This window comes from Stomoxys calcitrans, chromosome 3, assembly GCF_963082655.1.
Source record: "Stomoxys calcitrans chromosome 3, idStoCalc2.1, whole genome shotgun sequence".
Lineage (NCBI taxonomy): Eukaryota > Metazoa > Arthropoda > Insecta > Diptera > Muscidae > Stomoxys > Stomoxys calcitrans.
In genome coordinates this window covers 88,610,185-88,636,900 of record NC_081554.1, presented here as the reverse complement: position 1 = coordinate 88,636,900, position 26,716 = coordinate 88,610,185, and the positions used below count along the sequence as shown (strand labels likewise).

The 26,716-nt window shown below is 37.3% G+C and overlaps 1 protein-coding gene across 1 annotated transcript in view; it reads left to right on the top strand.

Annotated features, from left to right (window-relative positions):
- Window positions 1–10,921: 10,921 nt before the first annotated feature.
- LOC106086846 (myosin-VIIa) overlaps window positions 10,922–26,716 on the top strand; it is a 29,386-nt gene continuing 13,591 nt past the window's right edge. The window contains exons 1-7 of the mRNA XM_059365503.1: window positions 10,922–10,939; window positions 13,433–13,642; window positions 19,196–19,572; window positions 19,635–20,241; window positions 20,310–20,420; window positions 25,096–25,943; window positions 25,994–26,159. Of these exons, the coding sequence (XP_059221486.1) occupies window positions 10,922–10,939; window positions 13,433–13,642; window positions 19,196–19,572; window positions 19,635–20,241; window positions 20,310–20,420; window positions 25,096–25,943; window positions 25,994–26,159 (2,337 nt within the window). The remainder of the gene's footprint in view (window positions 10,940–13,432; window positions 13,643–19,195; window positions 19,573–19,634; window positions 20,242–20,309; window positions 20,421–25,095; window positions 25,944–25,993; window positions 26,160–26,716) is intronic.

Genomic DNA, 26,716 nt, shown 5'->3' with positions numbered 1-26,716 from the left:
CCGGCCATCATATATTCCTTGACAGCGAGATTATCACTTATTATTTCAACTCGATATTGAAATAAAAAAAATTGAATCGTAATCCCTTCGATTATTTCGATAGGGCAACTCAAAATAAAAAAACGTCCAAGCGATTTGGAGGTGAGAATAATTCTGTTTTATTAATGTTATTTCATTCTACATGTTAGTTGTCCACAATGACTTATGTTACTTAAAAATATCTTACAAAGCGTTTTTGGTTCTTGCTTATTTGTTAAGTCTGTTTCGTTTCCTGCTTCCATCGTTGTTGGGAACGAAACAGTGTTATAAAAGTCTATGGAATTTTAAGTGTTGGATTCAAAATGTCTTACAAAGCATTTTTATTGAAAGAGTGAAATTATTTGGAATCGCAACATTGTCGTTACAAACAATTTAACAATTGGGTTGATGCAAAATATTTTGTGATGACATATCCGATTTTGGAAATAATAAAATTTAATGTATAAAATTATTTGGAATTTTGGAAATAACAAAATCGAATGTATAAAATTATTTGGAATCTTAAATGTCGTTCCAAATAATTTTGCTGATTTGTAGTTTTAATTGTAATTTGTTTGTTTTTATATAATTTCTATTTTTGATGTCGTAACACCCCCACCGTTAGTATGAGGCTCCGACGAAATTACAAATTTTTGTTTGGATTTAGAAATTAACATTACGCATATAGTTATTATACATATTACTATTATTACATCGATACTGTTACTTATTATTGTAAATTTATTGTTATGGTAAATGATTTGATCTAGGTTATTTTTATATTTTATTTGTTCCATGAAAAGGGATTCGAGTTTTATATTATTCAGTGTAAAATGTTCGGTTTCTTTAACCTTTGTTAAAATATTGGGTAAAATGATTTTATCATAAATTTTTATGTTTACATTCATATATGTTTTATTTAAAGCATCAATTTGGCAGTTTTCAAATTTGATTATAAAATTTCCAGTTTGTTTTAGTTTCATTTTGTTACAGTTATGAGTAATATTTGAAAGAAAATTTTTAAATATTAAGACACCTGGAATTATTTCTATTATCTCTGTGTCTTTCAAAAATTCCATTGGGCAATTTGCCTCTTCAAATAGTAAAATATTCTTTAGACATTCGTTGTTTACTTTTATCATATTTTTCATTAATTTGTTTTTCACATTATTTTCGAATATATTATTGTTTAAGTCAACTAATACCTCGTTTGTGTCGAGTATAATAGATTTATTTAACATATTTGGTATTGGTTCGAACTGAATTCTTGAAAAGTAGTTTTCAGACAAATGTGGAATTTGTAGAATAATTACTAAACTTTCGTTATGAAATGCAACTGAAACTTTAATATCCTTATAGCTGTCAAAGTCGGTTATGAGGTCTAGTTCTGTTTTGGTTAGGATGTTTGAAGGGATTATTCCTAATTTACTAGAAAATATTATCTGTCCTATATCGTCTATATGGTCTTTGAATAAGAGAATGTCGTTATTTATTTGGTAAATTTGTGTCATGTACGTAAATTCGTCTTCTAGCGTAGCTATCTTGTTTTGAAGGATGTTTTTGAAATCGTCTAAGTATTTGCCGATTTTGTATTGTTGTCGATTTATATGGTTTGTTATGTTTTGTATTTGTAAGGATAGAAAATTATTAACTTGTGTAAATGTATTTAATTTTCCAGTCAGATTAATTTGTCTGTCATTGAGAGATTTAAGTTTGTCTTCTATTTCTAATTCGTCGTCACTATCCATTGTTCCTGCTATTAGTTTAAGTCCTTTTCCTATTATATTCGCTAGTCCGCGTTTTGATTTAAGACGAGGATGCAAATTATCAACTTTAACTTGAAGTAATTCAAAGTTCTTATCAATTGTGTCTAAAAGGGGTTTATTATTAAATGTAGTCATTCTGAGGGCATTGATGTTTTCCGTTATAATATCCAGTGTGCGTTCGTATTCGGTCAGATTCAAGATGTGTAAGATTTTACTATAATATTCAATAGGTCTGAATTCTCCTGTCTTTATTGGTACGTATCCGTTATTGTTAGTTAAGTCCTGGATGTCCATCGTTTGAGCCGTAATAGTTGTAATTAAAGTCAATATCAGTATCCGGTCCATAGCCTGGAAAGAATTGAAAGTTATTTCTATGTAGTTATTGTCGGATTGTCTCTGTCTTGGTATTGCTTCTTTGGTTTAACATGTGTTTTATAATATTTTAATTTTGTTACAGTATTTTCTATGTGATCATTGTCTATCTTTCTACTATCTATTTTCCTGTATTTCCTGTGATTTTTGCCACCTCTAATTTCTTTAATGAAGTTTGTTCCATCTTCCAGAATAACATCTTCTTTACCTTCGTTTCGTTTATGAATTGTCTTTTCCTTTTTCGAGACCATTAGATCGTGTATACCTTTATAGGAGTCTTCGTGAATTTTTCCATTAATAAAATCTATAGGTTTATGTCCGGTGGTACTGTGAATAGTATTATTATAGAATCCTATGATTCTAATCATTTTTTCCTCTATTGTCTCGCTATTGTTCCTGTCGTCATGTCGTAGTAGTCTTAAATGTTCATTTATTGTGTTATGTAATCGTTCGATGTCGGCGTTTGATGTATGGTTGCTGTTAGACGTATAGTGTATTTCTATGTTTTCCTCTGTTAGAAATTGCTGCATCGGTATGGCTTTAAATCCGAGTTCATTGTCGACGATAATCTTATCCATCTTTCCGAGGGTATTGATCATTTGAAGTAGTTTTACTTTAAATTCAGTCCAAGATCTTCCGTTTATCCGATATGCCATTGCATATTTAGAAAACTTATCTATAGACGTCATAAAAAGACTTTTGTTCAAGGAGTAAAATACGTCTATGTGTATGATTTCTCTAGGTTTTGACGGTGTATCAGTTATCTGAAGCGGTATTTTAGGCGGATTTCTATCGTATTTTTCAATATTGCATACTTCGCAGTTATTTATGAATTGTGTGGTCCTAAGTTTCAATTTTGGGTTGTAGATCCTCAGTTTTAATTCTTCGTAAACAGCTTGGATGCCTCTGTGGTTTTTGTCCAAGTGTTCTGCTTTAATTAGTTCTGTTAATTTTAATTCATCTTCAATATCTTCGAGTAGAGTTGTACATCTTACTATCTTTAATCCATTATCATTCGAAAATATTTCGCTGTACGTGGTACTGAATATATTGAAGAAGGGATCGTCGATAATTATTGCGTTGACTTGGGTAGGATGAAAGTGGGTTTTCAGCAATTTTATAACTGAAGCTCTGTCTAATTCCTTAAAGTAAAATATTTTTCTAATTTTTCTAAATATAGTCAATGATCTTATTTTGGTCGAGCCTGATGTAATTTTCCTGATTATAGTTTGGTTCTTATAGAAATTTATCGGGGTTTTGCATTCTGTGATCATTGTATTTTCTTCAATTGTGTTTATTTCTGCTGTTTCGGGTCTTATTCTGGAAAGTGCATCAGCATTTCCATTTTTGGTGTCTTTCTTGTATCTGATCTCATAATCGAATTCTGATAATTTCAATCTCCAACGAACCAGTTTAGAGTTAGGTTCCTTTATCGAAAATAACCATGTCAAGGGTTTGTGGTCGGTTTCTATTATAAATTTTCTACCAAAGAGATAGGGTCGAAAATATTTAGTAGCCCAGACTATGGCTAATAACTCTTTCTCGATAGTACTGTAGTTTATTTCATGTTCGTTTAAGGTTCGGCTTCCAAAACATATAGGTCGATCATTTTGTGATAGTACTGCACCAAGGGCATAATTACTGGCGTCTGTGGTTAGAGTGAATATTTTAGAAAAATCTGGATATACTAGGATAGGATCATTAGTTAAAATCTTTTTCAAAGTTTCGAAACATTGGAGATATGATGGGTCTACTATGTTCAATTTGGCATCCTTTTTCAAGTATTTGGTCATGGGTTTGGTTAGATGAGAATAATCTTTAATAAATTTCCGGTAATATCCCGTAAGTCCAAGAAATTGCTTAATTTGTTTTGGTGTCTTTGGTATCGGAAAATTTACAACGCATTCTACCTTTGATGGGTTTGGTTTCACACCATCTTGAGTTACGATATGTCCAAGAAATTGTGTTTCTCTTTTACAGAATTCGGACTTATCTAGTTGAACTTTTAGGTTCGCGTTCTGTAGGCAATTAAAGATAAGTTTCAAAGACTCTATGTGCTCTTGAAGTGAAGTAGAAAATATTATAATGTCGTCAAGATAAACGAGACATATTTTGTTAATATAATCCTTCAATACAGTGTTCATTAGTCGTTGGAAGGTCGCGGGGGCTGTTTTAAGTCCGAAGGGCATTCTTAAGAATTCATAGTGCCCACCTTCCACAGTAAACGCAGTTTTATGCACATCAGATTCTTCAACTTCGATCTGGTAAAATCCTTTTGCTAGATCTAAAGTCGTAAAATACATACTTTTCCCCAATTTATCGAGGATTTCATCAATGTTTGGTATTGGATACCGATCGTTGATGGTCACTTCATTCAATTTCCTGTAGTCCACGACTAATCTCCATTTTTTATCACCGCTGGCATCTTCCTTTTTAGGAACGATCCATATTGGTGCGGAATACGGTGAGCTGCTATGTCGAATTATTCCGTTGTCAAGCATCTCCTGTATCTGCTTTTGTACCTCATCCTTATGGATGTAGGGGTATCGGTATGTTTTTGTACAAATTGGAATGTTGTCGATCGTATCTATTTTGTGCTTTATTTCACCAGTAAAGGTTAGCTTAGAATTTGGTTCATAGAATACATGTTGGTATTCTTTTATAATTCTTAATATTTGGGATTTTTCTTCTGAATTCATGTGCGATGTACGGATCTGTTGAAGAATTGGTTCTGTTTGTTGAAATTCTTCATTCACAATATAAAAGTTCTTGGAATTCACTGATGTTATTGCATCAGTATTAAGATAGATTTGGTCTAAACTATCTATAGACGTTTGTATTTCAAGTTTAAAATTCTGGACATTGTATATGCCTTCTTTTAGGATTACGCTTCCCGTGTTGTTTCGTTGTTCTGAAAAATGAACAAGTCCATTTTCTTCTGGTATTATAAATTGTACTGTGTGTGTGCCCGCATAAAATAAGGGAATTTTCTTATCATTTATCATCAAACTGTCGCTCGTGTAGTCTATTATTGCCCCAAAACGTTTTAGAACATCATTCCCAATTATTCCGTCATAATAATCGTGGAATTTACATTCTATTAGGTCAAAATTTTCCTTATCATCTCCTAGTTCAGAGAATAAAGGAACACGGTAAATGGTAGTGGTTTCGACGCGATTTTGCAGTGTTTTCAAGGTCAAGGGTCCTGTCTTTATTTTCCATTTTGGGTCGCATAAACCGGGATTCACTATTGAATGAGTTGCTCCGGTATCTATAATGAACTTTAAATAATCTTTCACGATTATATGGGGTAATTTTCCCCGGAGGCTACTGTAAGAAAATTTTGGGATGATTCGATATTATTTCGAGCAGGGTTATCTGCTGGTTGGTAATTAGAAGGGGGTCCTTGGTATTCTATCTGTTCTTGTTTTGTGATCTGCTCCTCCCAATTGTTGCCATAAGTATATTGGTTATTAACGTTGATTTGATCATTGTTCTGCACCATATTTATATCCATTGGTTCTGCAGGTGGTAGGTTGTTTCTTTGGTAGTAGTTAGGGTTTCGAATATTTTGTTGAGGATAATATTGATTATTATGCTGTTTAGGAGGGTTTCCATTGTATTTGTTTGGTTGGTAATTGTTATCCCTTTGTTGAAAACTATTACCCTGAAAGCTTTTATTATATTGATTGCCCTGATTTTGTACCGGTTTGTAGCTATTATTTCCTTGATTATATCTATTATTTTGATACGAATTATTTTGTTGCTGTCTGTTATTATTCTGGGGTTGACGCTTGTCTGTTTTATTTTCCTGACCTTTATATTGGGTTTGGTATGAATTGTTTGGTCTGTTCGGTTGTCTCGTGTTAGAATTGAAGATACCATTTGCCTGTGTAGTATAAGCATATCCGGACTGAAACAGTATATCCATAGCAGTTTCCAGAGAGTCTGGATTTCTACATGTTATTATAGTCTTCATGGGTTCGGGCAATTTTTCCCTGAATATCCCCAACGCCGTTTTCATGTTATTCCTAGCACATTCACTTGTTGCTGGGCCCGATCCTAGTAGGGTAATCGTCTTGTTATTTAAACTCCTAAGGCCAGTTTTAATTTCATTATAAAATTCAACACTATTTGATCTGAACGTCACGCTCTTCAGTTTGTCGAACAATTCCTCTAAGCTGTGTCTGTCGCCGAAATTATTTATAAGGATCTGTTTTACATCGTTCCAGGATTCGGCCTGGCAATTTATCTCAACAATTTCCCTAGCTTTCCCTCTTAGTCTGCCTTTTATAATGTCAGAGAACAGATATTGAGATGGTTCATCGTAAGCTCTAAGGATAGGGTGGACTCTGTCTATTAAATTGATAAAAGTTTGGAGATCTCTATAGTCTCCACTGAATTCTGGAAGGTTTCCTAAATATTTAAGGGGATCAATTCTAACAGATAGAGGAGGTGGATTTGAAGTGTCAGTAGCCATATCGTCAAGCGAAAAGTTTATACTGGGGAAAAAAAAAAAATGTTTACCGCTGTCTAGTGTAATTGTTAAATATGTTTCTACATTCGTAATTTTGAAACAAAATATCGAACAAAAGAAAAACTAATTAATCAATTTGAATGTCATTTTAGAGAAGGAAAAAAAATTTTACCCAAGGTTTTTGTTCAAAGATATTCTCTTTTTGTTTATTAATTTTTATTAAAATGGGAATCGCAGCAATATATTGAGAGAATTTTCTTACTTTTAAATAAAAATTAACCTTAATGAATTTATCTAGATTCAAAGGACAATTCGGTAATATTTTCATAAAATTTAAGAATGCATTTCACAATATAAATAAAGCGTATATAGAATTAGATCTAGGCTTACTTAGATGTTGTTAGATGCTGGGTTGGCTACTTTGTCGTCTTCAATTTTGATGTCAGTTGATTGCTGTGGATCTTCGTCCTGTGTTGTCAATATTGGAATTGGTTCTTTTTTGGTATTAGATGTTGTTAGATGTTGGGTTGGCTTCTTGTCGTCTAAAATTTTGATGTCAGTTGATTGCTGTGGATCTTCATCCTGTGTTGTCAATATTGGAATTGGTTCTTTTCTTGGGAAATTTCACAGATTAGATTTTAATAGACGCTTCCTCTTTGTGTTGTAGTCTTTGTTGATCTTAGAGTTCACTGTTGTATGTTCGTTTCGCAATTGTTTTTTCTTTTTTTGATCGTTTAGCAGTTGTGTTTTTTTTTTTTATTTGTTCTATTAAAATAAAACTCTTCTTTTAATATCTTTGTTTATTTTAATAAACAGTTTTTCTTTATTTAATTGATTTGTTTAATTTTCTTATCTTTCACTTTAGTTTATTTGTCACGTTTCACTTTCATTTGCTTATTGATTTACTTAACTTATTGAATGCACATTGAGTTCTTTCACCGCGTTAATGCGTAAAAACGAACAAAGGGGTACGGTTTAATTAATTTACACCGAGGATCCTTTGCGCGGATCCTACCGACTGCGCCACTTATTATTTCAACTCGATATTGAAATAAAAAAAATTGAATCGTAATCCCTTCGATTATTTCGATAGGGCAACTCAAAATAAAAAAACGTCCAAGCGATTTGGAGGTGAGAATAATTCTGTTTTATTAATGTTATTTCATTCTACATGTTAGTTGTCCACAATGACTTATGTTACTTAAAAATATCTTACAAAGCGTTTTTGGTTCTTGCTTATTTGTTAAGTCTGTTTCGTTTCCTGCTTCCATCGTTGTTGGGAACGAAACAGTGTTATAAAAGTCTATGGAATTTTAAGTGTTGGATTCAAAATGTCTTACAAAGCATTTTTATTGAAAGAGTGAAATTATTTGGAATCGCAACATTGTCGTTACAAACAATTTAACAATTGGGTTGATGCAAAATATTTTGTGATGACATATCCGATTTTGGAAATAATAAAATTTAATGTATAAAATTATTTGGAATTTTGGAAATAACAAAATCGAATGTATAAAATTATTTGGAATCTTAAATGTCGTTCCAAATAATTTTGCTGATTTGTAGTTTTAATTGTAATTTGTTTGTTTTTATATAATTTCTATTTTTGATGTCGTAACAATTATCCTCCATGTAGGTGGCAAGGTCATGAAGGGCTGATTCTGTTTCCCTTACTATATGCATGCTATTGCCGAGACCGCGATACCCAAAGTTATGTTTCTACCAACCTCTCTAGAGTTTTCAGCAACTAGGACGAAAAATCTTTCGCTTCGTGTGCAGTTTCCCGCTTCGTGTGCAGTTTCCCTGCAGTCCAACTTTTTATTCCCTAACAACCTCCGATAAATGCAATTCAGTGGCAATCTTTTGGCGCCACGTTGCCTTTGAAGAGTTTCCGGGGAAATGTATGCAAGGAGTACTTCCAGGGTTTCCCCACTAGACATTGTCCATACATTCTCCGACTTCTGAATGTATCCCACCATAATTGGTCGCTCTTGTATTTTCCCAGCGCAATCTCGGCGACCTTGCAGATACATGAATAAGACGGGATAGTTTCGACGGATGAAGCGATGAGATCCTAGATTATTTGCCATATATCGAGCTCACAATCAGATTTGCGTGGACCGGTGTTCGGGAATGTAAATAGGTATGGTCGTGTTGGTTAGGCGCTTGCTCTCCACTTTCCTTTTACATATATATATTTTTTTTTTATTTTTATTAGTCTATAGATATTATAATCCTTACAGACTAGACTATATACAATATATACAAACTAAGCTTAATAACTACGAATTCAGCAAAATAATAATTTTTTTCTTTAAAGAATATTTGTTTTCGCACAGATCTATGTTATTGTAAAATTTATTAAATTCAACACATAAACGCCTAAATGGGTCATTGTTCGCAAAATTCGTACGGTAGTATTCAACATGAAGAAGACTAAAATTTCGTGAAGGTCTCAGCGGCACGTTCAAGTAGATGTGGTCCAACAGAAACTCCGACTTCAAGTTTCCGTTTAGTATATTTAACATGAAATTCAGATGCAGCATTGTACGCCGACTTTCCAACCAAGGCAATTTGATCAAATTTAATCTTTCTTTATAAGATGGTAAAGTATTAAATGTCCAGTTACGTCTACGTAAGCAGAATAACACGAACTGTTTTTGCACAGACTCAATTGAATTGCAATGGATTTTATAATTTGGGCACCATATTATAGAACCATACTCCAGTATCGGTCGAACAAGGGATGTGTATAGATTTCTTGTGACGATTGGATCAACAAACTCTTTGCTCCAACGCTTAACAAATCCTAAAGAACCGTAGGCTTTATTGATCGTCAAAGATATATGTGATCTATAGTTTAACCTTTGATCTAACAAGAAGCCAAGATCCATGATTGATTCCACAGTTTCTAGGGGCGAACCGTTTATAGAGTAAATTGTTGTTAGATGATTTAATCTGTAAAACGATATATGTTTACATTTTTTTATGTTCAATTCCATTAGATTCAGTTGACACCAATCGTATAATCGGTCAAGGTCGGATTGTGGTTTCAGTTGACCTGTGTCATTTTGAATGGTTTTGAAAAGTTTAACATCGTCTGCATACATAAGTACTCGAGAGAAAGTGGCAGTGGATGGTAGATCATTAATAAATAATGAAAACAAAATAGGCCCAAGATGACTACCTTGTGGGACTCCAGATAAAACATCAATAGTTTTAGAAACAGAATCATTAAATTTTACAGTTTGAGTGCGATTAGACAGGTAATTTGATATCCATGCTAGCAACGAGTCTGAAAACCCCAGGAGGTCTAGCTTGTGTAATAGAAGACTACGATTTACCTTATCAAAAGCCTTGCTGAAATCAGTATATATAACGTCAGTTTGCAAACGATCTCCCTATCCCGCCTCTAGGTCACCTACAACTCCTTCCATCAACTCACAGGTCGCTTGAGACACTATGTGCAGCGAAAGGGTTAAATATTTTGCGAATTAGAGAATTTAGTTTACAGGGGATTGTGGAGAAAATACCATTGAAGAATTTGTTTACCGTGTTAGTGTTCCTAATTCAAATAATTAACAGGGGAACTTTCAGTTGTTATGTAGAAATGCATATAGTTGTTCGAGGAAACAAAAGTATATTGAGAGTATAGACGAAAATTTGGAAATAACGCATGATGATAAGTTGAATGAAGCGTCCTTTGTTAAATAAGGCATGAACTTAAACATAAGAACATTATACAGAAAATCAATCCTAAGATACCTATTTAATTTCAAAAGAGCAGAGTTGGAGGAATTAGAGAGAGAACCATTCTAGCATGAATATATTATTATGGCATTATGCATAGACTACGTAGGGCCACTAGGGGTATTTTGTTACGGCTGTTGTTAGATTGATTATTCCAACCCGTCTTGTTATACTTGCTCAAGAAGCCTCAGAGAAATGACAAGACGGATTTTCTCCGAAAGTAGATAAAAAGTTGGCATCCTTAACAAATCAAATTTCATTCGATTACATTGACGATAATACAAGTAATATTCCACTGACGATAATTTTACACGTTTTAAGTTTAAAATGTTTAGTTGGATGACATAAATAGGTATTGTTGGAAGGGTAAATCTTAAATTAGGTAAAGGTAAAGTTAAATTTCCTTCGTATTGCCATGATTCATCGTAGCTCTTGCAAATAAATAGTTAAGAAAAAAAAACAACTATTTTGTGATTATTCCTTCGGAAAAGAACACACTCAAGCCACACACATTGTTCGGTCGGAATAATAAGTAGCAATGGTCAGGAAGGGATTGGTATGTAGGATTCCTCGCTCAAAGGAGATACTCCCCCCAGAAACACACCCTGAGCAATGAAACCAAAAAGCACATCTTGAAGAATAAACCAACAGTATAAATAGATTACGGTATGCGAGTCTATACACCAAACCCATTGTGGCTTTGCTCCATCTTAAATTCCGTAACCCTAAATTTTAATTATCCATCTTCCTGGCACGTTTTGAGCCTTCGATTTTTTATATAAAGATAAAGGTGAGGTTGAAGTAGAAGTAGAAGTAGAAGACCTCTAACAAGTAAAAACGCGCTAAGTTCGGCCGGGCCATATCTTGGAAACCCACCACCATGGATTCTGACAAAAATTTATACAAAACCTATAAGGAAAGGCAAAAGTCGGGCGGTGCCGACTGTATAATAACTCACACAAACCCTATAAGTACAAAGTGGGTGCTTTATCTAATTCTGAACCAACTTTGATGGAACTCGGCGGATGTTTTCAAATGGTTTTTTAAAAAATCCGCATCAAATTTGGAGCAAATATGTTCAAACAAATGAGAACTATATATGGAAGCTTTATATAAATCTGGGCCAATCTGAGCCAAATTAAAGAAGAATGTCGAAAGGCCTAACACAACTCACTGTCTCAAATTTCGGCGACATCGGACAATAAATGCGCCCTTTATGGGTCCAAAACCTTAAATCGAGAGATCGGTCTATATGGCTGCTATATCCAAATCTGGACCGATCAGGACCAAATTGAAGAAGGAAGTCGACTCAACTCACTGTCCCAAATTTCAGCAAAATCGGATAATAAATGTGGCTTTTATGGGCCTAAGACCCAAAATCGGCGGATCGGTCTTTATTGCAGCTATATCCAAATCTGAACCGATCTGGGTCAAATTGGAGAAGAATGTCGAAGGGCATAATACAACGCACTGTGCCAAATTTCAGCAAAGTCGGATAATAAATGTGGCTTTTATTGGCCTAAGACCCTAAATCGGCGGATTGGTCTATATGGGGGCTATTTTAAGACATAGTCCGATATAGCCCATCTTCTAACTTAACCTGCTTATGGAAACAAAAGAATCTGTGTATAGTTTCAGCTCAATATCTCTATTTTTAAAGACTGTAGCGTGATTTCAAAAGACAGGCGGACAGATGGACAAACATGGCTAGATCGTCTTAGATTTTTACGCTGATCAAGAATATATATACTTTATAGGGTCGGAAATGGATATTTCGATGTGTTGCAAACGGAATTACAAAAAGAATATACTCCCATCCTTCGGTTGTGGGTATAATAAAGGGTGATTTTTTTGAGGTTAGGATTTTCATGCATTAGTATTTGACAGATCACGTGGGATTTCAGACATGGTGTCAAAGAGAAAGATGCTCAGTATGCTTTGACATTTCATCATGAATAGACTAACTAACGAGCAACGCTTGCAAATCATTGAATTTTATTACCAAAATCAGTGTTCGGTTCGAAATGTGTTCATTCACCGTAACGTTGCGTCCAACAGCATCTTTGAAAAAATACGGTCCAATGATTCCACCAGCGTACAAACCACACCAAACAGTGCATTTTTCGGGATGCATGGGCAGTTCTTGAACGGCTTCTGGTTGCTCTTCACTCCAAATGCGGCAATTTTGCTTATTTACGTAGCCATTCAACCAGAAATGAGCCTCATCGCTGAACAAAATTTGTCAAAATTTGAACACATTTCGAACCGAACACTGATTTTGGTAATAAAATTCAATGATTTGCAAGCGTTGCTCGTTAGTAAGTCTATTCATGATGAAATGTCAAAGCATACTGAGCATCTTTCTCTTTGACACCATGTCTGAAATCCCACGTGATCTGTCAAATACTAATGCATGAAAATCCTAACCTCAAAAAAATCACCCTTTACAATAATTATTTATAGAAATGAAACGCATATAAGGAAAAATTGTTATTTCGACTTTCTTATATCCGTTGTCTACTATATCTGAGAGATATACATAAATGATAAAACAACCACCGATGAAGTTTTCCAAACATCAATTTTACACATCTCAATGGACCATAAAATCACTGGTCACATTGGGCCACTGTATGGTGAAAACTCAATACATTATTTATAACACCTATGCGACACATTTCGCGTTATAATTTATATGACTTTTTATTACTACCGCCAAGCAGCTTTATCTCATCCAAACGATCGCTCGGAGGTTTTAATACCAGTGTCAAAAAAGCCGCTAAATATTTACAACCCGCATTGAATAGTTGATAACGGACAATTACTCAGCCGTCTCAACCTGTCCATTAGAAAAACGAGTGAATTTATGAATTTGGACTCTTTCGGGTACTGAATGAATTGTTGCACTGCTCTGTGTGCCAATTTTGTGGGTTGTGCGAGTAGAAACGATAAGGTGTTTGTATAAGAGAAATTAGTACAGTAGACAATACAAAATAAATTTCGATTACAGCTAAGTTAATTTTTCTCTTTTCTTTTTTTTCAATTATAGCCCTTGAAGACAACAATTGCAGCCACACCAACAGGGGGCACCATACGTTTGCCCAAGCCTAAGATTCCCGATGTTGATGCTTCCGAATACAGTTTTGCCAAGTTTGCTGCTACATATTTTCACTCTGGAGTTACGGGACAATACAACAGAAGACCGTTGAAAAAATCACTTCTTGATCATGATCTGCCATTGGATGAAATTGCGGCTCAGGTAAGAAAAATAAAAAAATACTTTTTTTTTCTATTAGGGTTATTACCTATTTTTTGTATAGTGAAAGAAGAAGCATAACTACGTACTCTTTCTCTTCTCAATTGCACAAAATTAGTGATAAACTGTTGTTCACATATCATTAGTAAAACCAATAGCGAGGCACGTGTTAAAATCATTCGTATCTTAAAATAGATTCCGTTTAAACTTATTTTGAGTAGACAAAATTTTTCTAATATTTACAAAATAATTTAACACATTATGCTTAAAAATATCACTTACGTTACGTCTGGAATGTGTTTTTGTTGTCTCATTAAAGCAATTGGAATTATGAATGAAACTATGTTATAACCAAATGATGTGATCATAACTGAAGCTTCGTTTGCGTTGAAAAAAAGCCAAGCCGTTTGTGTATATCGTGTTGAACTCAGCGTTGTTTTACTTGCTATTGGTGATTTGAAATAACAACCCCGTTTAACAATGTTTATCCTAGTCACATACTCTGAAAAGTTCACTAGGACCTTATGGAATATTTCCGACATTACAACACAAGGAGGCGTACTTCCTTGTGTCCATTGTAAAGACAAATAACCTCTGGGAGCTGGGGATGAACCCACTAAGGGTAAGGTTTGTCAGAGGACAATATGTTGGCTTCGCTCCGTGAGTAGGGAAGTGACAATGGTGACTATGAGGCACACCCTAATATAAGTCACTCCCAGAAAAAACCTCTCTAAATTTTCAGCACCTTTGTAAGCGAGCCACTCAGCGCTGCTATTGCACTAAATTCATTTGATGAAATTATAGATCAATTTTCCATTTAAATGCGCTTCTACTATGAATGCAATTCAGCTCTTATAGAAGCACAAAATGGATAATAGAAATCGCTGCAATGGTACTGATTTGTTGTTCCCATGTTCGTTTAGAACCGTTACACGTTATATCGCTCGTTTAAGATCGTGCCTGAAGCACAACAAAAAAAAAACATGCTAAGTTCGGCTAAGTTCGCCGAATCTTGGAAACCCACCACCATAGATGGTGCTTAAAATTTCTACATAACAAATTTCAACCGAATCAGGCAACAAATTTAAATTACAAATCGAATTAGACCATGCTTGGCATATAACGAAACAATACGTTCAATATTTCAGCTCAATCGGATAACAATTGGCTTCTAGGGCCTCAAATCAGGAGATCGGTTTATATGGGAGCTACTTATATCCAAATGTGAACCGATATGGTCCATACGCAATCCACGGCGACCTATATTAATAAGAAGCATCTGTGCCATATTTCAAGTGGCGATAGCGATCGATCGCTATCGCGATTTTCACAGACGGACACGACTACATGAGTAAATCCCCGTCCGATGGTGATGGGTATAAAAACAATGCTTCCATGCTGGAGATGTTAGGTTAGGTTGAAAAGAGGGTGCAGATATTAATCCGCCCCATGCCACTATCGACATACACATTAGCCAGTAATGGGCTTGTTGTTCGCTCTAAAAACTATAAAGTAACCTCTAAAAAGAAAATTTTAAGTAGGGAATTCCGTGCTACTTACAAAATCCTTAATTGTTTTCAATACCACTCCCATAAGTTGGCTCATGTCTGATATTGTGTCTCCAACTAAGTACCGGTATCTATTAGCGCGAAAGCCGGGCAATGATAAACGAAATGCTCCAACGTCTCCTCATCTTCCCCGCATGCCCTACACATGCTATCACTTGCCGCACTAATTTTACATAAGTGAGCTCGTAGTCCTATGTGTCCCGTTATAGCTATACTGACCTCCTTCTTGCTTCCTTTCAGTAATAGCCTCGTCTTCTCACTATCTGGTTCCCCCCATAGGATTTTCGCCATCCTACCGCCCGTTTCGCTTTTCCACAATATTGTATGCGCATTTGCCACCCTCTCCCTTAACTCGGACTGCGTCGACCCGAAAGCCTTCGGCTTAACCAAGTTTATTGATGACAGTACTCTGGCCGCCAAATCGTCTGCCCTCTCATTTCCTCTTACTCCGTTATGGCCCAGCACCCAAACGATGCGTATTTTGCTATCCTCAGAGAAGGCGTTATTGTCCTTCATACACTGCAAGAATTTTCGTGACCTTACCGTCCTGGTATTTGTTGCCCTTATGGCAATATTATTGTCGGTAAAGATGTTCACACTCGACGTCCTTGCGTTAGCACCAAACCACCTCACGCATTCCGTGATCGCTCGGATCTCCGCCTGCAGAACCGTATTATGGTCAGGCATTCTAAAATAGATCTCTGTCCCTAGGTTCTCAATTTAAACCCCCAGGCCCACTCTGTCCTCTAGATTTGATCCATCCGTGTAACTTGATCTTCCAGATGGTAATACTAGGGTTCTGCCTCGATTATACCGCGAGCTGCTCCAATTCTCAATCCGTTCGCCTTAAGTCTTAAGCCGCAGTGGCTGTCTCACACTTAACCTGTAACTCAATGGGTGGAATATCTAGAGTAGTCCACAGTGCCCTAGTGGGAGTGGTCCTCGTCGCTCCGCCTATGCCTATACAACATGTTCTCTGAACCTGTTGTATGGTCCTTATGTTGCATTTTTTCTCCATAGCAGTCCACCAAACTACTGAGGCGTAAGTAAGTATTGGTCTAATCACGCTCCTGTAGAGCGAGTGGACTATCCTAGGATTCAGGCTCCATTTGAAGCCTACGGCCCATCTACATAGTCCCCAACATCTGTGAGCCTTCTCAGTACGCTCCTGAATGTGACACTTCCAATTCAGTTTCCTGTCTAAGATCACACCTAAATATTTTTGACCTAGTCAGATATCGAAATCGTCTTATTGAGGAAACGTGGTGCGTTAAATTGGCCCACCTTCGTCTTTCTCGTGAACAGGCATATTTCAGTCTTCTCTGAATAAACACCACCCTTGCCTCCTGCCAGGTTTTCGGAGTATATGAAAGTCCTAGGCACGCTGTGAAAATTTTGGCACGCTGTGAAAATGCTGGAGATGTGCGCGTTAGTGATTTTTTACTCATACTCACGAGAAAGAAATTGTATTTTCGGACGCAAACGCACGATTTTTTATGTCGACTCACGCTCGTGAGTCAAAAATTGTACTCATGATTAACATAGGAGAATACCTCACAAATGAAGCCAGCATTAGTAAGGGGACATCCACCGCTGAAAAATTTTTCAGGTGTTCACGACGGGATTTTGGCGTGCGGCATCACAGACGGTCATGGTAACCGCTGCGCCACGGTTTCCTCCGAATCAATTCTATTGTAGCTACACAAATATAACCGAACTTAGCCATGAGATTAGCAAGTTAGTCGTGAACACAAGCGGGGGAAATGGATGGATAATAACAGAAGCTGCAACACGCGCTCAGGTGCCAATAATCTATGGTCAGCAATTCAATCTCTCAATAACCCGTCAAGAAATACAAACCCAGTTACTGACGGGTTCAATGGAAATCAGATATCAGAAACGAAACCGTGTGCGGCCTATTTTGGAAGACAATGTGTCGAGCACCCATTAAATGGCAAGGCTTAAAGGGCATTCTATGGAGAGTAAGAAATCGCCCAGTCCATGAGGACCCACATCTATTCGGTGTCGAGGATGTTACTGAAGCCATAAGAAGTGCAAACCATAGAAGTCAAGAGCACTGACGGAATATCGATGCTAATGCTCGAACATCTGGGTGAATTAGAAGTCAAATATTTGGCGGATATCCTCAATATATCTATATTCACCCTACTAATACCTGATTTGTGGAAATTGGGTAGAGTTCTCTCCATTTTTATACCAAGAAAACATGCTGAACAAGGTCGCAAAAACACTTAAAGCGCCACTTCTAATCGGTCTACATTCGCCCCTTCTTCCAGCCAACCACCAGTATGGTTGGTTTAGAAAAATTCACAGCAAGACCGCTATCACCACATATATCAGCCACGTTCTGAACCAGAAAAGATGCTGTTAGCGAACCGTTATCGTTAATCTTTGTCTTTCAAAAGCTTTGGATAAGGTCACCCACACCAAGCTCTTCATCGAGTCTGGTCAACACGACTAAGAGATGGACTGTATGTGCGGTCGCCAATTATATACAGAGTTAACAAACATGAAGTCGAAGACCCGTAGATTTAAGCAAGGAGTTTCTAAGGGGGTGTTTTCTCCCGCCACTGTTTTACCTCTTTCCGTCAAAACTCCCAACAGCACCGACTAGCATAAAGATAATATCATACGCGTATGACTGCTCTGTCCTAGCGAAGGAGAGGGAAGAGCTGTCTGAAAGAACGAACATACTCCAAAGACCTTGAGGCATTTTTTAGTAATCGCAACATGAATGGTGTAACTAGTCAACACCTGGACGAAAGAGGTTTCAATGGAGCTTGAAGTCGTAGTCGATGGACAAAGAATTTCGACAGTAAATCACCCCAAAATCGTTGAGGTAAACCTTGACAGTCTCTTCTCGACTTGAGCCCGTGCTATAACAGAATGCGAAAAGGCGAGAAACTTAACAAAATCTTCAAATCTTTGGTAGTAAGCAAATGGGTATGGACAAAGAGACGTTATTAACAACCTATAAAGCAATTTGCCGACTAGTTGTGAATTATGTAGCTCCAACATGGACAGCAGGAGTGAGCCAAATGCAATGGAGAAACCTACAGACCTATCAGAATGCAGCCCTAAGGACGATCACGGGCTCCCTACAAATAACAAACATGAGGAGACCCAAATTCTTAAAGTTAAAGATCATAGTGAGCTGCTCTCTAAATGGCATCTCTCCTAAGATGCTTTCAGGAGAATCACCCGAATTTCCACCTTATCGAGTTGGAACCCCCTCTGAGACACGTCAGAAGGAGAATGTGGATCTTTAAATTAATTGAGGTTGAAAAGAGGATGTGCATGTTAATACGTCCATGCCACTGTGTACATACACCAAATCCAGTAATCGACTTGTTGTGTGGTGATGTGTTGTCGGTTCTCGATTCACTTACAACCTCCTCATACAAAGATACTATAAGGTATGCGGCATCATTGCATCCGCCGAATATGATTCTTGGTGGATGCCCATCACCAATATAAGATGATGAGAAGGAATTACAAGACCTAAACTGGACCAAAGATAACTGGAGCTACTCTGGCCCAATTAAGATCCAGATTGTGTAGCAAACTGTAATCATCCTATATGGTGTGGTGGTCTGGTGGACAGCATAATAGTCAGCTGGATCCAAAGGAGTGTTGTCTGGGCATGACAGCGCCGTTAAGAATGGCAATTGAGTTTTGTGGCTACACATACTTTTTCGATATGGAACATGCTAATATACTTAAGATTGAAAATAACGAAATCTAAAGAAGCTGCGAGGATTTCTAGGAAGAGAAATCTATAGAACAACTGCTATATGTCCTGCATACGGATGGAGTTTAACTATGTTTAGCGAAATTAAATATTGGGAACTAGAATTTTAATTTACGAATAAAATGCTCGTATATCTATTAACCTACTTGAGTGATATACATAGATACAATTGCCATGGGTTTGTATAAATTTGGCTTAACCTTTTTTTGTTTTCAGTCCATTTGGATAATGATACTCCGTTTTATGGGTGACATGGCCGAGGCCAAGTACAGCGCAGATGATGAAGAAGATGTCTCGCATGCGGAAGCTGTCAAAACAAGCGTCATGCAACGTTTGACACAAACACTTACCCGCTCCCAGGTACAAAGCAGAGAATTCCAAGAAGCATTGGCTGCCATGGGTGACCAGGAACAACAACGGCGTCTGATACGCAAAACCTTGAAAAGAAAAACAAATCTTCCTGAACTATTGCGGAAGGCCATGGACAACGCGAATGAGGTAGACTATTATCACCAGGTATTAGGTACAAGAATGAGTAATTTGGAAAAATTACATTTCATTATTGGTCATGGAATACTAAAGCCGAATTTAAGGTAAGTTGAATTTGGATAGCCCAAGGCGCTTTCTGATATTTTTTTTTCTTTTAAACACACAGGGATGAAATTTTGGCTCAAATCTGCAAGCAATTAACTAAGAACCCTTATCGCACTTCATTCGCCAAAGGCTGGATTCTGCTATCACTGTGCCTAGGCTGCTTTGCGCCTAGTTCAAGATTTGAGAATTTCTTAAGATGCTTTTTACAGTATGGACCAGAGTTGTATGGTCCCTATTGTGAGAATCGTCTAAATCGAACCCTAAAGAATGGCAGCCGTACTCAGCCGCCCTCTTGGCTGGAACTGCAATCTACACGCAACAAATCCACTATAACTTTGGAAATTTGCCTGATGGATGGTGCGGTTAAAAAATTACAAATTGATTCTGCCTCCACAGCGGGGGAAGCTGTCCAACAATTGGCCGAAAACATGGGTCTTCTAAACTTTTTTGGCTTTTCTTTGGTCATATCAATTTATGACAAAATCATGTCTTTGGGCAGTGGCGGAGAACACATCATGGATGCCATTTCCAATTGTGAACAATATGCCAAGGAGAGGGGGCAAAATGAACGCAAAGCTGTTTGGAAGCTTTATTTACGCAAGGAAATTTTCAGCGCCTGGTTTGATCCTAGACAAGATCAATTGGCAGCTCGTTTAGTTTATAAACAGGTCAGTAACAAGTGCAAAATTTCATTACGAGCAATGAAGGCAAAATTTTTGCTATTTTCAATTTCCAGATATGCAGAGGTCTGAACTATGGAGAGTATACTTGCCGCAACGAAACGGATGTGGCCATGATATGTGCTTTGCAGTATTATGCCGAATATGGCGAAGATATGAGAGATGAGGTAAATGTTAATTCTCTTATTAATGTCAATGTAACCATACCCACAAAGAGATATACATGTACACTCATCATGATAATATGAGACTCACATGAAAAGTATATGAAAGTGGAAAACAAATCTTATATTAAATTTTTGGGGTCAAATTTTTAAAGAAGATTATAGCTGTAAACCAGGGTTGCACAAAACTAAAATTTTATTTGCACTCGCGTTGATATTCAATTCCCAAAAACTCATTTCTTCTCATTTTCTAAAATTTTGTTTACCTATAAAAATTCCATTGGTTCTGTCAAATTATTTAATTTTTAGTCGTGGAGAGAATTAAAATAATTTTTAGAGACTAACTCACGCATACGATCTCATTTCCATTTTGTGCACCTCTGCTTGAAACACACATATTTTCTACAATAAACAAATAAATATCCAGCTAGGAGCTTTAAATTGCTTTCATGTGTCATGTGACTCCCACACGGGGATCCACATAAATATCTCATGGTATACAGACACGAACTTTGTAGATGGCTAAGTTAGGCTTAAATGGCACTGCCATCAGACTCACTTAAGCGTTTTTGTCCGTTATAACATAACGGGAACAGGAAAAGAAAGATGCCATCTAGTTCCTACCGTTGAATCATTCAGATTGAGATAAAACCTCACAAACTTGCCAATGTTCATATCCGCTAAACCCGAGTCAAAGAAATGATAACCTAAACAGGAACTCTTTCTGACTGCCAGAGCAGAGCACACACATACAGCATCTCCTCACAGCTTCTCCAGAAGTCGTACCTTGCAACCTTTAGTCTGTCAGCATGTTCGATCAGACAGACTGAGACGTCTGTTCTAGCCCGACGGCAAAGCTGTTGAACTCTTCAAATCTAGATTAGGCGAAATAATTTTGGAGCGTACAAAATCCCCACTTTGGGACTATCTGCCTCATACGTTGCCCTTTTGCTCTAATCTTGAAGACTTAACTTAATTGTTGTTGGAGGCATACCCAAAAATTCACAGTTCCCCAGGAATGTTTAAGGTAATTCATAGTATAGCAAGCTCGAAATATGTTCCCTCCGAGATGTAATGGCTACTTGGCTGTCCGAGAAGATATTTATGCCAAACGCCACATACACACTACAATGGTCGGGTAACCTTCTCGATATGGCCAGTCTTATTTCTTCAGAGTATACCTCAAAGCTTACCAGGTCGTCTAGTTTAGAACCATACGTATAGAAGTCTATGTAACTTCTATTACCAGGGATATTGTAGTTCCGATCAATTCTATCAGGAATATTAGTACTGTAGTCTCGGACGCCACCATAGTGCAGAGGTAAGCATGTCCACACTTAACGCCTGGATACGAATCCTAGCGAGAACTTCAGAAAAAAATTGCAGCGGTAATACTTGTAGGGAGCTTTGACATTTTAAAACAAGTAAAAAGGCGTTAGGATCGGCCGGGCCGAACTTTGTATACCCACCACCTCGGGTATATATGTACAACACCTTTCGTCAAATTCCGGTGAAAAATGCATACCTTATGCCCCATAGCAGCTATATCGAAATATGTTCCGATTTGGACCAAATACTTATAAGTACAAGTCATTTTTCAATTGCGTATAACAAAATATTGGTCTTTTAAGTAGCTATATCTAAACTTAAACCGATTTGAACAATGTACTAAACGGATGTCGAAATGCTTAGTCATAAGTCACTGTGTAAAATTTAAGTGAAATCGGAATATAAATGCGACTTTAGCGGACCAATACCATAAATCGGGATATCGGTCTATATGGCAGATCTGGACGGATCTGGATCAAATTTAAAAAGGATATCGAATGGCCTAACACAACTCACCGTCCCAAATTTCGGCGTCATCGGACAATAAACGTGCCTTTTATGACCCCGAAACCTTAGATCGAGAGATCGGGCTATATGGTAGCTATTTCCAAATCTGAACCGATCTGTGCCATATTGCAGAAGTATGTCGAGGGGCTTAATTTAACCCACTGTCCCCAATTTCGGCCACATCGGACAATAAATGCGCCTTTTATGGGCCCAAAACCTTTAATCGAGAGATCGGTCTATATGGCAGCTATATCCAAATCTGGACCGATCTGAGCCAAATTGACAAGGGATGTCGAAGGGCCTAACTCTACTCACTGTCCCAAATTTCAACAAAATCGGGTAATAAATATGGCTTTTATGGGCCTAAAACCCTAAATCAGGGGATCGGTCTATATGGCAGCTACATCCAAATCTGGACTGATCTGGGCCAAATTGACGAAGAATGTCGAAGGGCTTATCACAACTCACTGTCCCAAATTTCAGCAAAATCGGATAATAAATGTGGCTTTTATGGGCCTAGGACCCTAAATCGTAGGATCGGTATATATGACAGCTATATCCAAATCTGGACCGATCTGGGCCAAATTGACGAAGGATGTCGAGGGGCCTAACACAACTCACTGTCCCAAATTTTGGCAAAATCGGATAACACATGTGGCTTTTATTGGCCTAAGACCCTAAATCGGCGGATCAGTCTATATGTAGGCTATATCAAGATATAGTCCGATATAGCCCATCTTCGAACTTCGAACCGTTCGGACTAGGCTATAAGTTGGAGGCCCTTTATTCTTAAACTTAAAACTTGAGCACTCACTGATATGTGAGAAGTTTGCCCCTGTTCTTTAATGAAATGTTCATGGGCAAATTTGCATTTGCATTACTTTTGGTCAAGCTGCTCAGGCATTGTGTAATTTACACTGCCTAAAACATCGGGCTTTGCATCAAGGATAACACAGTGAACTTGCCCCTGAGTGGACTTGCCCTTCAGTGGACTTGCCCTTACTATACACATGCTGTTGCCGAGACAGGCGATCTTCAGGAATCTTTGCCCTTAGATATGTTTCTATCAACAATCAAAAGTCCAATATTGGACCAAAATTGAACAGTGGCTTGTATTTATTAGATCACTAAATGTCCCCGCCGAATTTGGTCCAAATCGGACCATATTTGGATATAGCTGCTATGGGTGCATATGTAAAGCATTCTTCATCGGATTATGACGAAAGGTGGTTTACATATATATCCGAGGTGGTGGGTATCAAAAGTTCGGCCCGGCCGAACTTAATGCCATTTTATACCCTCCACCATAGGATGGGGGTATACTAATTTCGTCATTCCGTTTGTAACACCTCAAAATATGCGTCTAAGACCCTAAAAAATATAAATATTCTTGATCGCCATGACATTTTAAGTCGACCTAGCCATGTCTGTCAGTCCGTCTGTCGAAAGCAGTCTAACTTCGAAGGACTAAAGCTAGGCGCTTGAAATCGGTCCATGTTTTGATATAGCTGCCATATGAACCGATCTTGGGTCTTGACTTCTTCAGCATCCAGGGGGCGCAATTCTTATTCGATTTGGCTGAAAATTTACACAAAGTGTTTTGATATCACTTCCCACAACTGTGTACTAAGTATGGTTGAAATCGGTTCATAACCTCATAAAGCTGCCACATATACCGATCTTGGATCTTGACTTCTTGAGGCAATAGTGGGCGCAATTCTCATCCGATTTGGCTGAAATTTGCATGAAGTGTTTTATTATGACTTTCAATAACTGTGCTTAGTATAGTTGAAATCGGTTCATAACCTCATATAGCTGCCACATATACCGATCTTGGATCTTGACTTCTTGAGCCATTAGAGGGCGCAATTATCATCCGATTTGGCTGAAATTTAACATGAAGTGTTTTGTTATGACTTCCATTATCTGTGCTAAGTATGGTTGAAATCGGTCCATAAACTCATATAGCTGCCACATATACTAATCTTGGATCTTTAGTTCTTGAGGCAATAGTGGGCGCAATTCTCATCCGATTTGGCTGAAAATTTACATGAAGTGTTATTTTATGACCTTCAACAACTTTGCTAAATATGGTTGAAATCGGTCCATAACCTCATATAACTGCCACATATACCGATCTTGGATCTTGACCTCTTGAAGCAATAGTGGGCGCAATTCTCATCCGATTTGGCTGAAAATTTGCACGAAGTGGTTTATTATGACTTTCAATAACTGTGCTAAGTATGGCTCAAATCGGTTCATAACCTGATATAGCTGCCATATAAACCGATCTTGGGTCTTGATTTCTTGAGGCTTCTCCCATGACCTTGAACATACACATATACCGATCTCCCGATTATGCTTCTTGAGACCCTACAAGACGCAATTCTTAACCGAATGAATTTAAATATAACCCAATGACTTCTGACATGGTCTTCAACATTCAACTCACTTATGGTATGAATCGGACTATATCTTGATATATCTCCAATAGCATTACAATTATTATCCATTGTTCTTTGCTTGTCTAAAAAGAGATACCTCGCAAAGTGGAGGAGGGTCTGGCCGAACTAAGTCGCTCTTACTTTTAACTTGTTATGCCTCAAACTTTTTTTACCTTTTAACCTACAGATTTGTAGAACCTTAGTATGTTCATACATAAAAAAGAGCTCTATTAGTCCTCCTTAAGTTTCTAAACGCTCTTATTTTTTCCATTCGCTCAAAATACTATAGGTATAGTTTAACTGTATATTCTTAAGAATTTTCCGAGAATCCCAAATTGTATATAGTGTGTTCGAAAAATCTTAATTAATATTATACTTTACTGTTTCCATCCTTTCAGACTCTATTCGAATTTATTCCCCAAAGTGTACCCAATAATCTACTTTCTACTGGCGAAAACACAATCCAATCCTGGGCAAAATTGATACGGGAAACTTATCAGAAAAACGATTATGTAAAGCAGCGAGCTCCCAGACAAACAGCCATCGAGGATATTTGCATTTATGCCCATCTTACTTGGCCCATGCTTTTCTCACGTTTTTATGAAGCTGTGCGAACAAGTGGTCCCAAGCTACTAACAGATCAAATTGTGATTGCTGTCAACTCAAATGCCGTCTATTTCGTTGATGAAACCGAACAGATATTAGCCGAATTGTCCTATGTTGAAATTACGAAGGTACTGAGACAAAGCGAAGAAAGTAATCCCATTGACACTTTACAAATAGAGACTGTCCAAAAGGAAGATTTCACTTTCAAGTGCTACGAAGCCAAAGATGTGGAAGAGTTAATCTCGTATATGATAAGCAATCTAAAGCAAAGGTCGCGCTACTGTATAGCTCTAGACGATGTTAATGTTTCAGAAGTATCGGCAGCAAGCAATGGGTGTCTCAAACTGAAAAGGGGTGATCTCATTGAACTGAGCGAAGGAGTCACGGGTTCTCAAATCATGGAAAATAGTGAAGATTTCTTTACCGGAAGCTGCAATAATGCGGTTGGAGAATTTTCTCCAAAAGCTGTTACAGTTTTGGCTTGTCTTACTAAACCTTCGGAGAAGATTTTAAAAATTTACCAAGACATGGTGCATAGTGTCCCCAAGAAACCAGATCGTTCGAAATACAACACTTTGCAGCGCAAGAAAATGCACAACCTGAGTAAATTCGCTCAGGATCATTTCCGCTCAAATTTAAGGTTGGTATCTAGAAATTCCAAAAATTTTTCTAAACTAAAATTCTTTGTAGTGCTCGAAGAGGTTCATCTTCAGTAGGCTTGCATTCTATACGTTCGGATGCGGATGAGTTATGGCGCCATTCTCGTAATTTGCTTAAGGCTCCGCTTCTCAAACAGTTGCAGCAAGACTATGAATTGTTCGAATTGGCAGTCTCAATGTTTCAGAATATCTTAAAAGTAAGTAAATATACACGTAGTACGCTAAATTTATGTGGTCTTCAAATAATTCATACTATCGGATATTGTCCGTCATTCAGTTTGTAACTCCTTGAAATATTCGTCCAAGACCCCATAAAATATATATATTCTTGATCGTCATGACATTTTAATTCGTTCTAGCCAAACCCGTCCGTCCGTCTGTCTGTCGAAAGCACACTAACTTTCGAAGGAGCAAAGCTATCCGCTTAAAATTTTGCACAAATACTTCTTATTAGTGTAGGTCGGTTGGGGTTGTAAATGGGCCATATCGGTCCATGTTTTGATATAGCTGTCATATAAACCGATCTGGGATCTTGACTTCTTGAGCAACTAGAGGACGCAATTCTTATCCGATTTGGCTGAAATTTTGCATGAGGCGTTTCGTTATGATTTCCAACAACCGTATTGAGTATGGTTTAAATCGGTTCATAACCTGATGTAGCTGTCATATAAACCGATCTGAGGCCTTGACTTCTTGAGCCTCTAGAGGGCGCAATTCCTATCCGATTTGGCTTAAATTTAGCATGACGTGTTTC